General features: G+C 32.6%; 1 protein-coding gene across 2 annotated transcripts in view; it reads right to left on the bottom strand.

The window, feature by feature from the left end:
* Window positions 1-15,514, bottom strand: part of KIFAP3 (kinesin associated protein 3) — a 142,711-nt gene that overhangs the window by 57,140 nt on the left and 70,057 nt on the right. For both annotated transcript variants that reach the window (XM_078356300.1, XM_002807710.7), the window contains exons 11-15: window positions 10,185-10,285; window positions 3,050-3,158; window positions 1,416-1,528; window positions 844-1,009; window positions 119-244 (exon numbers count right to left, since the gene is read on the bottom strand). In XM_078356300.1, the coding sequence (XP_078212426.1) occupies window positions 119-244; window positions 844-1,009; window positions 1,416-1,528; window positions 3,050-3,158; window positions 10,185-10,285 (615 nt within the window). The remainder of the gene's footprint in view (window positions 1-118; window positions 245-843; window positions 1,010-1,415; window positions 1,529-3,049; window positions 3,159-10,184; window positions 10,286-15,514) is intronic.

Genomic DNA, 15,514 nt, shown 5'->3' with positions numbered 1-15,514 from the left:
TTGCTATAAAACAATTAATGTAATGAGAAAAACAGATTGCAGACTCTGCATTTTATATTTAAATATTTAAATCAGTAAGCTGTTTACATTAACATAAAAATAAATTAAGTTTATTTACCATTTAGCAATTCAATGAGTGCAGGGATTATTCCAGATTTGGCTAGCAATGCAGCACAAGAGTCATCCATGGATACAGTTCCAATCATTATAACCACTTCTAAAACAAGGTCATCTTCTGCAGCACCTAGTGAAGTCAAACCATAGAAAATTTTCACTGAAATATCCTGATCCAAATTCATTTATATTATCAAAATTTAAATGCACAGAAAGGATACCAAAAGCTATTAAATCAAGTCATATGAATCATTGATATGCTATAAATTTGTCCTTTTTCCAAATTTCTCTGTTTGCTGATGACAGTTTATGATAGTGGAGGGGAGGGCTGGGGGACCGAAGCAGCAGAAGAGTGGAAATGAGCCTTTGAGATTACAACTGAATGACAGCATAGACAAAGAAAATAAGACTAATTTGAATGCCTCAAAAACCTTTGGGTATGTGTATGTATACGGAGAGGAATGGCATTTGGTAATTTAAAAAAAATAGAATTTACCAAAAGAACACAAGAAAGGTAAAATAGGAAACAAACTAATATTAAGAAAACACACTTTTAGGAGAAAGAGAACTTATATGTAAGTGGAAATCCAATGACCACCTTGCTGTAAGAAGAAGTGGCTTTTCCTAATATAATAATACAACAGTCACACAATACTGCTCTAGCAGCCTTATCCATAACAGAAAGAAATAACTTAGCGAATATGTAAAAGTGAAATACTTAGCACAGACCTGGTTTTAGTTTATCCTTGAGGTATGGAACCAACTTATATTCTTTAAGAACCAATTCCCAGTCTAAGTCTGGAATGGTCAAGTTTGCAAGAGTTCCCAAACATTCAATCACAAACTCCTCCTCTTCATCATTAGAGATCTGGGCTGCGAGGTCCCCAACATAATCCTGAATAAAACAGAATTATAATATAAAGTTAAAATATTATTTTTTATTTAATCTAATATTTAACCCACAGTAATCTAACAATTTAACCCATTGAAAGAAAAAAATCAATATCAAATGTGATTTTCTTGTTTTAATAATCTTGAGCTAAATTGCTAAAGAAGCCTATGGTGAACTGATTTAAGGCAAGAAGACTGTATTGGGGTGGAGGGATTAGGATAAGGATCACAAAACAAAACAACATTGAAACATAGGTTGAGATGTCTAGGTGCTAAACTAACAAAGAAGTTGATAACGTAAGAGCAATTTGGATTATAAATTAACATTGGACAAGATCCCAGTAAGTGTTTCCAAATGTAGCAATTTCAATTCCAAGTCTATTTTATTAGAAAGCCAAAACAATACTTACTATAAACAAATTTTTAGTTGGCCCATCATGCTGAGAAATGTTTCTAATCATTTTCATCAGCAATGGATCCTTAAACTTCAGCGCCCTCTTCATGAGCATCTTCAGCCCATTTCCTGAAACAGAAAGGTCCCCCAATAAAATGAGGGTTAACTTAAGTTTAATAATTTTTTGTTTAGCTCTCAAAAAAAGCCACAGCAATTTAGTAAAATGCATAACTCTTAAGGGTACAATTTGATTAATGTAGATGAAGGTATATATCTATGCAACACATACCACATATCGTATCAACATACAGCATATTTTCATTCCCTTTAATAAGTTCATTTGTGCCCCTTCCCAGTCAATCCTGTTCCCCAGATACAATCACTTTTCCTCTTTCCTTTTCCCTGTCTCATTTTTAAACATAAATAAGTTTTGCCTGATATAGAACTTCATATAAATAGAATCATACAATATGTGCTACTTTGTGTCTACAAAGTCTACTACAAATGTTAAAAACATAAATACTTTTTTTTTTTTGAGACAGAGTCTCGCTCTGTCGCCAGGTGCCAGGCTGGAGTGCACTGGTGCGATCTCGGCTCACTGCAACCTCTACCTCTCAGGTTCAAGCAATTCTCCTGCCTCAGCCTCCCAAGTAGCTAGGACTACAGTCGTGCGCCACCACATCCAGCTAATTTTTGTATTTTTAGTAGAGACGAGGTTTCACCATGTTGGCCAGGATGGTCTCGATCTCTTGACCTCATGATCCGCCTGCCTCGGCCTCCTAAAGTGCTGGGATTACAGGCATGAGCCAACCGTGCCCAACCCATAAATACTTTTGACTCAGAAAAATTGTACTTCTGGGAATTTATCCAAACAATATAAAAATGAAAATGTATAAAGATTCAGAGAATGGACAATTACTACAGCACTGTTTATAAGAGAAAAGAAGTGGTAACAACCTATATTCATAATAGTGAAGTAAACTACGGCAAAATTCTTTAATAGTCAATTTTGCAGTTATTAACAATTGTGCTTTATAAAAGTATTTAATCACATAGAATATTATTTCAAGATATTACTAATTTTAAAAGAATATACCATGATATACAGATAATCACATTTTGACTTAAAAATACGTAGAAGTATTACACTAAAATCTTACCTATGATTATCTGTGGATGATAGGAATAAAGATTTAAACTTTTTCCTTTTTGCTCATTTGTGCTTTTTATAACAAATACATACTACTTTTCAAATAAGGCAAAAACTATTGGGCAGAATCTGAAACATCATAACGTATGACAGGCTATTTTACCAAGATATTATAGAAACAATAATCTAATATATTTGTATTTTATTACCTTATATTGTAATAGACTGCTTTGCAAAGAAAAAGTTTCATTTTATCTAGAAAATGTTTTTGGTTAAGCCTAACTCACCATGGTTTATAAAATGTTGCCAAAAGGTTAAGTGTCTGCATTTGTGATGTCAGAATATTCTATCTGACCTTTAAGGATTATAGCTATAATGAATAAATTATTTAAAAATAGGACTCACATAATCACTATAATTCTTAATTCCTTATTATCTATTTTCCATCATATGCCAAATACCATGTGCTAAAAAGGTTACCTACACTCAAAGGCACTAACCTTCACAGATAAGCTGAACATTCCTTTTGTTAGCAGCAAGATTAATGCAGAAAGAAATGAGTTCCAAGTCAATTCGTTCATCTGAGCATTCAAATAGCATCTTCATTAACTAGCAGGAAGAAGAGTGCATATTTTACTCAAAAAGAAAAACCAAAAAAACCAAACATAGAAGCAATATTTTTATCATAATGTGTTACCTTAGATTGTACACTGGAAATAATATAATTATTTACATTTTAACACATAAAACTGGCAGGCATTCCCTGTTAAGTAACCAGATGAATAAACAGTTAATGGACTCTTAGATGCTCAGAATTAAATAAGAACTTCTAAGTACCAGTGTAGAATATAAGAGAAATATTAGATAAAACATCTGCCCTTAAAGAATTAGACATTCCAAGCAAAGAAAATAGCTTACGCAAAGGTCACAATGCAGGAAAAAACAGTACTCTATGAAGAACTAAAAGAAAGCAAGCATTGTTGGTGAAAGTGAAACAACAGTTTTAAGAGATAGGAAGGTAAAAACCAGATCATGCAGGGTCTTGAAGTACATGTTAAAGATTTTGGCCTTCGTGCTAAGGATAATGGGAAGCTACTAAAAGCTTCTAAATAGGAAAGTATCAGGATAAAATGTGTGCTTCAAAAAGATTTAGCCAGTGTAGAAAATAGAATAAACTTGCAAGAAAATATGGGGAGCCCTGCAGGAGGCTGGAGGAAAAGTCCCAGTGAGAAGATGGCTGCCTGGACTAGGTAGAGATAAAAGGATTGATTAGACATATATTTAGAGAAGAAAACCAAAATGGGGTTTAATAACAGACTAGACATTATGGTTAAAAGAGAGGAGTTGTCAAAGATGACTTCCAGGTTTATGCACTGAGCAATGACATACATGCTGATGCCAACATCTACCGAAAAGGAGAAACTAGGGTAGGAGAAAACTTTAAAGGGAAGATAGTAATTTTGGTTTTAGATATGCTGAGTTTAAGCTGCTTATGTGATAGTCTAGCGCAGATATTCAGCAGGGAGTTATAAACGCAGGCCTGTGTTTAGAAGAAATGTCTGGACTGGATGTATAATTTTAGGAACTGGCATATATGGTTGAAACTGAAGCTGCAGGCTAAATCCAATCACTTGGGCATGGGTATCAAATGAGAAAAGAACTTTTTTAGTGATAAGAGAAAAGGAAAAAAGGTCTGAGAAGCAGCAGACAAAAAGGTAAGAAGGAAAAGGTAGGCTACCTAAGCCATTTAGCAGTAATCCAGATTGTCATAAGAGATAGATGCTATAATAAAGGACAAATAAAGAAACTTCATGCTATGTTTTGGAGAAGCTAGTCTTCTATTATTGTCAAATCACCAAATTAACTTAGAGTATAGTATGTAAAGAGAGTCTTCTCTTAGCCCACATTGTTAACAACAAAGAGTAGTTATTCCTAAAATTTTAAATATGAAAACTTCTTATGTTTTATCTCTGGGCAATACCTTTTTAAAACAACATGCCTTCATGAATCCAACCCAGTGAATAATAAATATTTATATATTTTAGACCTCATTCCGTTAAATCTTGTTTTGATTACTGTTAGTTCAAGATGACTTCTGCATTTCAAAAATATGTGGTCAACATACAAAAATCAATCACATTTCTATGTGTTAGTAGTGAACAGCTGAAAACCAAAATTAAATTTGGTTAAATTAATTAAAAAACATAATATCACTTGAATTATTAGGTATATTTCTAAGCAAATACACTGATCTGTATGCTAAAAATTACAAAACACTGTAGCAGGTGAACGGCTGGCATGTATCATGTACTCCTCCTGAGAACAGACCTTTAACCAAAAATATTACCACAGATGGAATCTCTGGGTAAGAATCATTAATACTTAATAATGCTACTGAATAAAAAAAAAAAGATTCAAGGGCAAAAATAAAATAATCTTAATTTACTGGATATATATTTAACAGATTTCACTACCTATCTGCCCAATTAAAATTAAATTACAAATAAAATTGCCAATAAAAATTAAATGAAAAATTACCAAAAATGTAGGTGACAATCCTCTAATTAACTGGTATATTTTCTAAACTGTAATTAAAAACCTACTATAGATTTTTTTTCAAACTGAGAATTGGTTACAATGAAGCAAAGTTTCAAGCAAAGTATGTACTGCTACCAAAATTATTTATTTCAAATCAACATTTGTAGTATGAAAATTACCCTTAAACACAGGGCTACAGTTATTATTTTAGAAGGCAAAAAAAATTTTTAATGTAATTTCCATACTAAATTCTACCTAGAAATAAATAATCAGAAACTAGATTTTTAGAAAATAATGCACGGCTTGAAAACTTACTCAACTTCCATTCCTCAAATCAAGCTAAATTAGGACTAAATATAAATGGAATGTATAATGATATAGAATTAGTTTTTCATAATAAGAGAGATAAACACTTCAATTTGAATTAAAGCTTTCAAATTAAAAAAAAAATAGTTCGAACTACAAATGAAAGAGTATGTCTTTAATTTGATTGCTATCATAGCACTTCAAAAGTAAGTATAATTGCTGAGAACTAGAAAATATTAAAACTAGATCTGTTCGTTTTAACTATGTCCATTGTCATCTTTTACTAATTTAACAGAAAAGCACTAAAAGGGCTTCAGCCTGTGCCATGAAGAGGCAATAGTGTTCAATCAGACAAGTCCCATATTGAGTATCAGATACCAAAGACCCATGACTGAAATCACTGTGTCTAGACTCTCTGGCACCTGACTTCACTTATTTACCAGTGACCAGAGGCCAACCCCCACAGCTCTCTGTATTCGCATACAACTCTACCACCCCCACCCCCTACCCAAACATCTTTGAATGATTATACCAGAACTTTGCATGCCTCAGGAATCTCTTCTGACTGGCTACTCCCTAACTCTCCTGTTTGAAGTGATGCTCTGGTTTCTGAACTTCAGCAGATAATGGCAGGCAAGAGCAAAGGGGGCTGTCAGAAAGGACGTTTACCAGCATTCAGCTAAAAAGAAGCATGTAGATCAAAGGGGGACATACAGGACAACTGTGGTGGAAAACATGTGGATCACTATGAAGATTCTTGCACACTGTTCTAGGATAAAATATTAAATAACACCATGACATCACTACCTAACCATGTACTTTGACTGGCCATTCTATTACCAATAAATACTTTTATAAGCATCTGGATGGCATTTGCACCCATTTAAACAAAACATGCATCTCAGGGGTCTAAATAACAACGAACTGTTAATGTGTACTTTTAACTATTATTAGAATACAATCATTAATTCCCGGCTATCCTCAAGTATGCTTACCTGAAACAGTCAACCCATTGAGACCATTAAGATCATGTATAAAGAACTGACCTGGCCCCTAAATTTTACAGAACAGTGATACAATAGGATAAGAAAGTTAACATACATTGGATAACTAGAGGCAATAAAGTACAAAGGAAGCAAAGCCATATAATATTGGGAGAGATTATGAGGCATGCTGTATATATAATGACCTACTCTGGATGTTAAATATTTTCTCAAAGTAAATTCTAATCTAATTACAGGTTTATCCTATAAAACACATAAAAGACAGGCAATATTTAAAATGGACTATGAATGGATCAAAATGATGAAAAAGATTTTACTAAGAATATCTTACTTTCATATAGTTTACAGTTTATAAAGCTCCTTTAATATATGTAATAAAGATGACTATACTCAATTTCTTTTTCATCACTGAAATGAATATGAATTACTACTAGGCCACCGCTCTCCTACCTTCAAAGTCATGTTATTTGCAATATATGAAGATTTTTTACCAAGCAAACATTAATATGCATAATTAGAACAGAATATTACATTAACTCCAAGATATTCCAACCTGGGTTATGACTTTAATAAGTAAGTTAATCAGCAGCTGATTAAACTAGTAAGTGAATTTAAAGCTTTATTGGCATTATAAACATTACTTTGAGCAGCCAATACTTCTAAAGGAGTATCTTTTTAATTCCTGAAAGAAACTTGGAAATTTCATTTAAATTCTGACTTGCTTTCCATGATTCTTTCATTTTGCAATTAAGTTGGCACTGGGTGGCAATAAAACCATGTCAACTTTTCTCCTTAAATATGTAAAATTGGGCAGTGTAAAGTACAAGTTGTAGGCTGGATGCCACATTAAAATTAGGAACAAATATATTGTACAGTATTATTTAGTTTTCTCAAAATACCAGCTCATATAGAAGCTTCAGGATGTTTAAAACATAATTTGGTAACATAACCTTATTCCCTTAAGGGTTGAAATTTCAAAAAGAAAAATAAATGGGAAAAAGAAAACATTGAAAATCCTTGACCTCCTAAATTTGGAAAATGTTGTTCATGAAATACAGATTACACATGTTCTGAAAACTTCATTGCATACATGTTTGATGTTAGAAAACTGTCTGGTAAGAAAACATGTATGGATATTGTTTCTGAAAAGATATGGGAGAACTTTCTCCATACAGAGTTTTAAATTGCAATAAGAAGATCTAAAAATTAACCTAGATGGACTCTTATTTCTGATTCTTTTATTTAAAATAAAGTTTTACATTTTATATTTGAGATTATGCATTCTAGAAGAATAGGATAACTTCAAATTCAAAATTGTATAAATAAGTTTCCTATTTCTTCTTGGTTTACATTTATTTCTCTTTTATTTAATGCTATTCTCTTTAAGATCTAAACATGGATAAAAACAGTCATGGCAAGAGTATTATTTTTTTGGCTGCTTTCCAGTTCATATCCTGTGGTCAATGAAGCTCTGACTCTAAATGAAATCAGAAAAGGAACACCCTTTGAAATTGCAAAGCAGAAACCTTTAGAACATATGGAGTGAGACTGCAGTAAATCACCTGTAATCTCCCTTTGACATGGCTACTCTTTCATTGAAAACTTGTTTGACAAAGAGTTTGATTACACTTTGCATTAAGTACAGTCTGACATGCATTATCTCTATAAGACACCTTGCCTTGCTACATAAGATATGCTGTGTATTCTTTCAGGGATGTCTATTTCCCATAAACAAGCATAACTTGCTTATCCCTTGATATAAAAGTCTAAGAAATTACCCTTGAGAGTTTATCAATGTTTTAAATATATGTAGGTGAAGTGTTAAAATTCTCAAATAGCGAATTCACTATTAGTACTGTTTCCTTTAATTTGGAGTGAATGGAAGAATAGTCAATTAGAATTAATAAGGAGAAAAATTATAGTCTTTTTTTTACTACATATTATTTTTCAAGTAACATGCATTTAATAATTCTTTTTAGACTAAGAAGGAATTGTGTAGTACAGGTCTTAAGAGGAATTACTTTCATAAGTATGATTTGTTCATATTCTTCTAACATGTTTTTAAAAGTACACTACTTTATTGTATATCATACAATCTACAATTTTTCTATATTAGAAAACTATTTTATAAAAAATGTTGTAATATTAAAAATCAACCCAACCAGTGTTCCAATTATCATAATTCAAATCAGTGGAAGGTAGTTTCATAAAGATTAATGACACAATAGTGATTTTATGAATGTTAATTCCCTAGGAGTAAAATTATATTATGTACAGAAACACTACTCTTATAACACACAGTCCATGTTAAAAAAAATCAATAAACTCTTTCAAGACAGACCTAACATATGATACATAACTAGCCACTGAATCCTAGCAAAAATCTTTCTTGAGAGCAGTAGTATAAAAAGGAAAGAATTTTGATGAAAAATTTTCCCATTAGAGAATGCAAAGCAATTAAAACTATTAATATTAAACATAAAATTAAAATACATGTGACAAACGAGCAATATTTGTAACACAAAATTAAAATAGTTATTATGTACATTGATCTTATTTGTTAATAAAAAAAATATTAATGCATGAATTTAAATATTGTGAAGTCCCATTTTGATAGCCTACACTTGCAATCCCAGAACTTTGGGAAGACAAGTGGGGAGGATCACTTGAAGCCAAAAGTTCAAGACTATCCTGGGCAAAAAGTAAGAATCTGTCTGTATAAAAAATTTTTTAAAACATAAAAATTAACCATTCATAGTGGTGTACACCTGTAGTCCTAGCTATCCAGGAGGCTGAAGCAGGAGGACTGCTTGAGCCCAGGTATTTTAAGGCTCTAGTGAGCTATGATTGTACCACTGCATTTTAGCTTGGGCAACAGAGCAAGACCCTGTCTCTTAAAAAAAAAAAAAAAGGAAGAAAGGGAGAGAGAGAAAGAGAGAGGGAGAAAGGCAGAGGCAGGCAGGCAGGCAGGAAGGAAGGAAGGAAGGAAGGAAGGAAGGAAGGAAGGAAGGAAGGGAGGAGACATGAATGATTTGTAACAGAATATGGTTAATAAACGTAGAAAAAAAGTTCGACCTCACCAATATTCATGGAAATGCAAATAAAAAGAAATAATGAACCACCACATATTTAGAAGAACAATAATATCCAGTGTTGTTAAAAATTAAATGCTAGCTGGAAATAAAAACTTATGATTTCTTAGAAGATATTTTGGCCAAAACAAAAACACAAGTGTTCATTATCTTTTGACTTAGTTATCCTACTTTTAGGAATTTAAACTAAAGAAAAATTCAGAGATATGGGGAAGCACTTACAAATATGATATCTCACATTATTTTCATTTGCTTATATATATTTTAATGTGATAAATTGGAAAAAATCTAAACATACAATTTAACAATATTTAAATGATGGTACATTCATGCAATAGAATTTATACAACTACTAAAAATAATTTCTGAAGAATGTTCAGTGATATGAGAGTATAATTATGATCTATTAATAAAGCAGTATGTAAAAATTATATATACTATATAATCTCAATATATTGCTTTTTAAGTATGTAGAGAAGTACACCAAAGTGTTAAATAGTTATCTCTAAGTTTGGGATAAAGGAAAGTTATTTTCATTTTTATACAGTTCCGTACTTCTTCAATTTTCTATTACAAATTTACAGTATTATTAAGAAGAGAACTTTTTGAGAGAAAATCGTGACAAATCAAGAGAAAACAGCAAATATATATATATATTTCTTAAATGTTTTTCTTAAAACACTTAAACCACTTACCTGTGGTATACAGTCAGTATATGCAAACATTGATTTAAAGCGGTCATCCATGCTTATGTGGTAAAGAACGCACATTGCTATTTGTTTGTAGTTATCATTGCCTAGGAGTAAAACATCATGGTGATGGTGATATAAATATGTTTTTATATAGCACACTCAAATCAATGTACTCCAATTTAAACTACAGAACAAAATCCTTATATAAACGTAATCTGAAAAATATTTTGAGTATCTATTTCAAATCCAAAGTTTGGAGCAAGCATATTCATGTTATATGTGAAACATCACTAATTTCCAAGACAGAATGTCTAATTTCTAAGGTAGATTTTTGAAAAAGAAAATTAACCCTAAGAATTAATAATTTTCATGAGTCCAACATAAGGAAAATTGGGTCATTAGCCTCCCCATCTTTACTGTTTTATCAAAATAGATGATTAATACAGTTCATTTACAGTGGTGATATATAAGAAACAGTAAATAAAAAAGATATTTCTATGAATCGGAAACTGAAAATATCACCCAAATAATGAAAGAAGTAGAGTAGCAGTTATAATAAAAAAATTGACTAAAAAATGCTATAAGCTATAACATAACCTAAATATAGTATGAAGAATGTCTCAGAATTTCTAAGGTAAAATTATTCTAGTTTTACATACTTTGAAACTGAAATAAAAATAAATAGGTATCATAGATTTGAAAAACAAAATGGAAATTGAATACATCATTTAATCCTACCTGCTTTCAGACCGAACATATTTTAAGGACCTACTTATGATCTCAAAGTCAGTGAAAAAACTAGAGCCAGGAAAGTTGCTTAACTAAAAATTTTATCCAAAAAACAACATCCTTTTTGAAAATTCTGGGATATAAGAAATCCTGAAGATATTCCCAAGGTAGTTAGAAATTCTTTAATAGAAATAAACGGATATAATTTCTTCACTTTTTTTTTTTTTTTTGAGACGGAATCTCACTCTGTTGCCCAGGTTGGAGTACAGTGGTGGGATCTCCGCTCCCTGCAAACTCCGCCTCCCGAGTCCAAGTGGTTCTCAGCCTCCCAAGTAGCTGGGATTACAGGCAGCTAATTTTTTATATTTTTAGTAGAGATGGGGTTTCACCATATTGGCCAGGCTGGTCTCAAACTCCTGACCCCATGATCCTCCTGCCTCGGCCTCCCAAAGTGCTGGGATTACAGGCGTGAGCCACTGCACCTGGCCCTAAACTGGTATTTTCACAAGGCCTAGCATAGAACATGGAAGTTGTTCAGTAAATATCTGCTGATTGATTCTGTTTTAATATTTAAAAGTAAAAGCTGAAGAAATAAACTCATTTAGTCAAAGACAGAAATTACCAGTTTTAAAAGGGGTTCAGAATTTCAGATAAATAAGATTTGAGACAGAAGTATTTTATGAAATTTCAAGAGACCTTTTATTTATTTTTTATTGTACTTTAGGTTTTAGGGTACATATACAGATCATGCAGGATTGCTGCATAGGTACATACATGGAAGGTGGTTTGCTGCCTCCATCCCCATATCACCTATATCTGGCATTTCTCCCTACGTTATCTCTCCCCAACTCCCCACCCTCTGCTGTCCCTTCCCTAGCCCCTACAACAGACCCAAGTGTGTGATGCTTCTCTCCCTGCATCCATGTGTTCTTTGTTCAACACCCACCTATGAGTGAGAACATGCAGTGTTAGATTTTCTGTTCTTGTGCCAGTTTGCTGAGAATAATAGTTTCCATATTCATCCATGTCCCTACAAAGGACACAAATTCATCATTTTTTATGTCTGCATAGTATTCCATGGTGTGTATGTGTCACATAAAAGTAAGCAAAAAAATATATAGTGATCCTCTAATTTGAAAATTAATTTTGAACTTCCTTATCATCTGATATATTTTATCTAATATATAAGCTCCAGGAAAGCAAGGACTTTATTCACTGCATTATCCTGAGATGCAAGAATAGTACCTAGCACAATGTAGGTATTTAATAATTGTTGATTGACTATTAATAATCATTTATTAAACATTTACTACATATCAAGAGCCATGTTAAACAAACTACATGGCATTGAATCTCAAAACAATCTGTCACCTAGGTCTTATCATCCCTATGTTTCAGATAAGAAATCTAAAGTTTTAGAGAAAAATAAATACTTGCTGCATAGCCTTGTAAGTGGTTGAGTAGGGATTTAAACATGGTCTCTGATTCCAAAATCTTTACCAGATTATGTTACAATAGTAGTCTCAAACACTTTTTTCCTCATTTGATGCCTTTGGTATTCAACATTTTTATATCACAAGGTAAAATTGTTTTCCAAGTAAGATATTATTATCAGGTATAAAAGACGGATAAACACTGATATCTGAGAGAATTAAACACATTTTAAAAAATATACTGCTTTTTAATCCAGACTTTTAGATTTTGCATCTTTCAAAATGGTTTGGCTGAAGCCTATTTGCTATTGCTTACAATAGCAATAAGAACAACTCCCCAGGATAAGATAAAAACAATTTGTTTGTCAGATGAACAAATACTAGTAAGCATTTTCACCCTAACTAAAATCTATAAATTCACTAATTCAACTACTTGGAATACAACATATACTGGAAATGCATTTTATTTATATGAAATATTTATTTCATCCATTTTAGATTTTTTCCCTATAGCATTATTTAAAGAAAAATTAAATTCATAGAAAATTTACAGAATAGAGAGTCAAGATCAAATCGTTTACTCACATTTCTTCTATTGTTTGAAGAGCTTTACTACAAAATTTTTAAAGAGAGAAGCTAAATTAGTCAGAGATAGGCTCTAAGGATAATGACCATTGGCTAAGGCTAAAACAAAGCTAAGATACAGTAATATGGGAGAAAATAATATTTAAAGTCTTTGTTTAGAGGTGAGAATTTTATCTGGAGGGAAATATAATGTAAAAATTGTGAAATCGCTCCAAGTAAGAGAAAAGTGCAGACAAAATAAATGTTCTCAACCCCAACAATTTTGTCCTTGAGTTGGAAGCACTCTAAATATGTAAGATCTATGCATTTTAATGTTAGATTTTAACAGAGCACATTTTTATACTGTTGAAAGCACCAATTTATACTTATTCTAGTATAAAGCACATTTATCATAGCAAAACATACATTTAAACAGATTCTCATGATAATGTAGCTTAAGAATGAAAAATTCCAACTTCATACCTCAAGGAAGTAGGAATCCCTTAGTCTTGGTCAGACTGTATTTCACATTCTTTCTTTTCCCTTAGAAATTTAGATGTTTGAAAATTTTTTCAAACAGACTTTTAAAGCAAACTCTCATATTCTGAAGGCAAGTATCTCCTTCCCTGTGATTCCAGTTATTTTCTGTCTGTCATTCAGCTGTGGATAAGTTCTAGTCCTACTTAATTTTTACAGAATATTTGAAGATACTTTCTCTATGTAATAGATTCACTGGAAAGTAGGATTCCAAGTAATACAACTCATTAAATGGAAAAGGAAACAAAGAAAAATAGGTACCTAATATAAAAGATTCTTCAACAGCAAAGTAAATAATCAAACATTAAAATTCAATGTGAGGCTAGGAATGAAATAGGAAGCTATCCCATACTCTAGGAGAATCTGTCTGCTGTTCATATCAAAGAAAAAAATTTTAAAAAGCAATGTCCTAAGGTGGCAAATCATTCATGTAAGGTTAGAGGAAGGAAGGACTCACTTTTAAAACATAAGTACTACATTAGAAGAACAAGAAATTACTGAACATCGGGAAAAGCTAAAAATAAATAACAAGGGAAATTCTCTAGTTAATTTTATGTACATGTATGTATACGTGTGTGTGTGTGTGTGTGCGTGCACACACGCAAAGGCCAACTCAGAATAAAGGGTATTTGTTAGAACAGAAAGTAATCCCAGCACTTTGAGAGACTGAGGCGGATGGATCACAGGGTCAGGAGTTCAACATCAGCCTGGCCAGCATGATGAAACCCCATCTCTACTAAAAATACAAAAAATTAGCTGGGCACGATGGCACAACCCTGTAGTCCCAGCTACTTGGGAGAGTGAGGCAGGAGAATCACTTGAACCTGTGAGGCTGAGGTTGCAGTGAGCAGAGATTGTGCTACTGCACTCCAGCCAGGGTGACAAGAGCAAGACTCCAACTCAAAAAAAGAAAGAAAAGAAGTACAACGAAGTCCTAAAATTACTGGCAGATGAATAACATAGATAAGAAGCAGTTCTCAGATATTACAATTTATTTTAATTTTATATAGCAAAACTAATGTCTAATTTCCAAAAGTAGGATGATTCATTCTGCAGCCAGTCCTAGTTCTGCTCTTGTGTACTTCCTCATTTTCCTTTTCTCTTTGCACTTATGGCCAAAAGTGAAAGTTTCCTGCAGTTCTCCCACATCCTCCTAATTCTTCTCTATCTGTGATCCTCTTATTAAAAAAACTCTGAATAGGTTTCCCATTTCCTATAATATTCATCTAAAACAATCATCATATCCAAAAGTTTGCTAAAAACTAAAGGTCTGAAGTTAAGAGAAGCTCTAGGGACATAAGGCTATGAATGTATCTTTCTTATACTACAATTCTTTGAGAGGTTAAAGAGAAAGGGTTAAACAAACAATGGTATTGTTCTTATTGCATGTTCAGCATAGTTTTTCACATTTAGACCTTACAGTAATTAAAGGGGTAGGTATTATCTTTGATTCAGAGATGAGGCAATGACATTCACTAAGGATATGACTCTTTCCAAATGAAACACAGATGTGAATCTGGGATTCAAACCTAGGTCTGACTATATATAAAGCTCATGCATGTACTTTTTACCAAGTCTTCCAGGAGGCAGCAGAAAGACTGAAATCAATAATGCCATATAAATGTAAGTTGTTATCATCATTCCTTAGGGTAAAGTACAGGAAGGAGATTTCACCTAGAAGGACTCTTAGGATCTGCTGGATCTGGAACTTCTGGGGAAGAGGGTGAGAAGATTGGCAGTAGTGAAAAGAGGAGATGAAATGAAGAAATGCAATCAGATATTTCTCAGAGGACCTGTGCCCAGATACAGCAGGTTCCAATGGATGGAAGAAGTTCTTGATGCTGGAAACTGCGTTATACCCCAAGCAGTTTTGAGGACTAGACCTACAGCAGCCTAAGTTCTGAAACTCACTTTCACTAAATTAGATAGCAACTGCTAGCAATCTGTGATTTTATGAGAAAAACAAGGTGCTAGAAGCTTAAAATGTGGATAGAGTGATAAAAGCAATATGCAAACATAGTGGTTGAGAGCTCAGGCTCTGGAGACAGACTGCTTGGGTTCAATCTGTGG

The sequence above is a fragment of the Callithrix jacchus genome, chromosome 18 (assembly GCF_049354715.1).
Source record: "Callithrix jacchus isolate 240 chromosome 18, calJac240_pri, whole genome shotgun sequence".
In the NCBI taxonomy this organism is placed as follows: Eukaryota; Metazoa; Chordata; class Mammalia; order Primates; family Cebidae; genus Callithrix; species Callithrix jacchus.
This window is presented reverse-complemented; position numbering and strand designations above follow the sequence as displayed.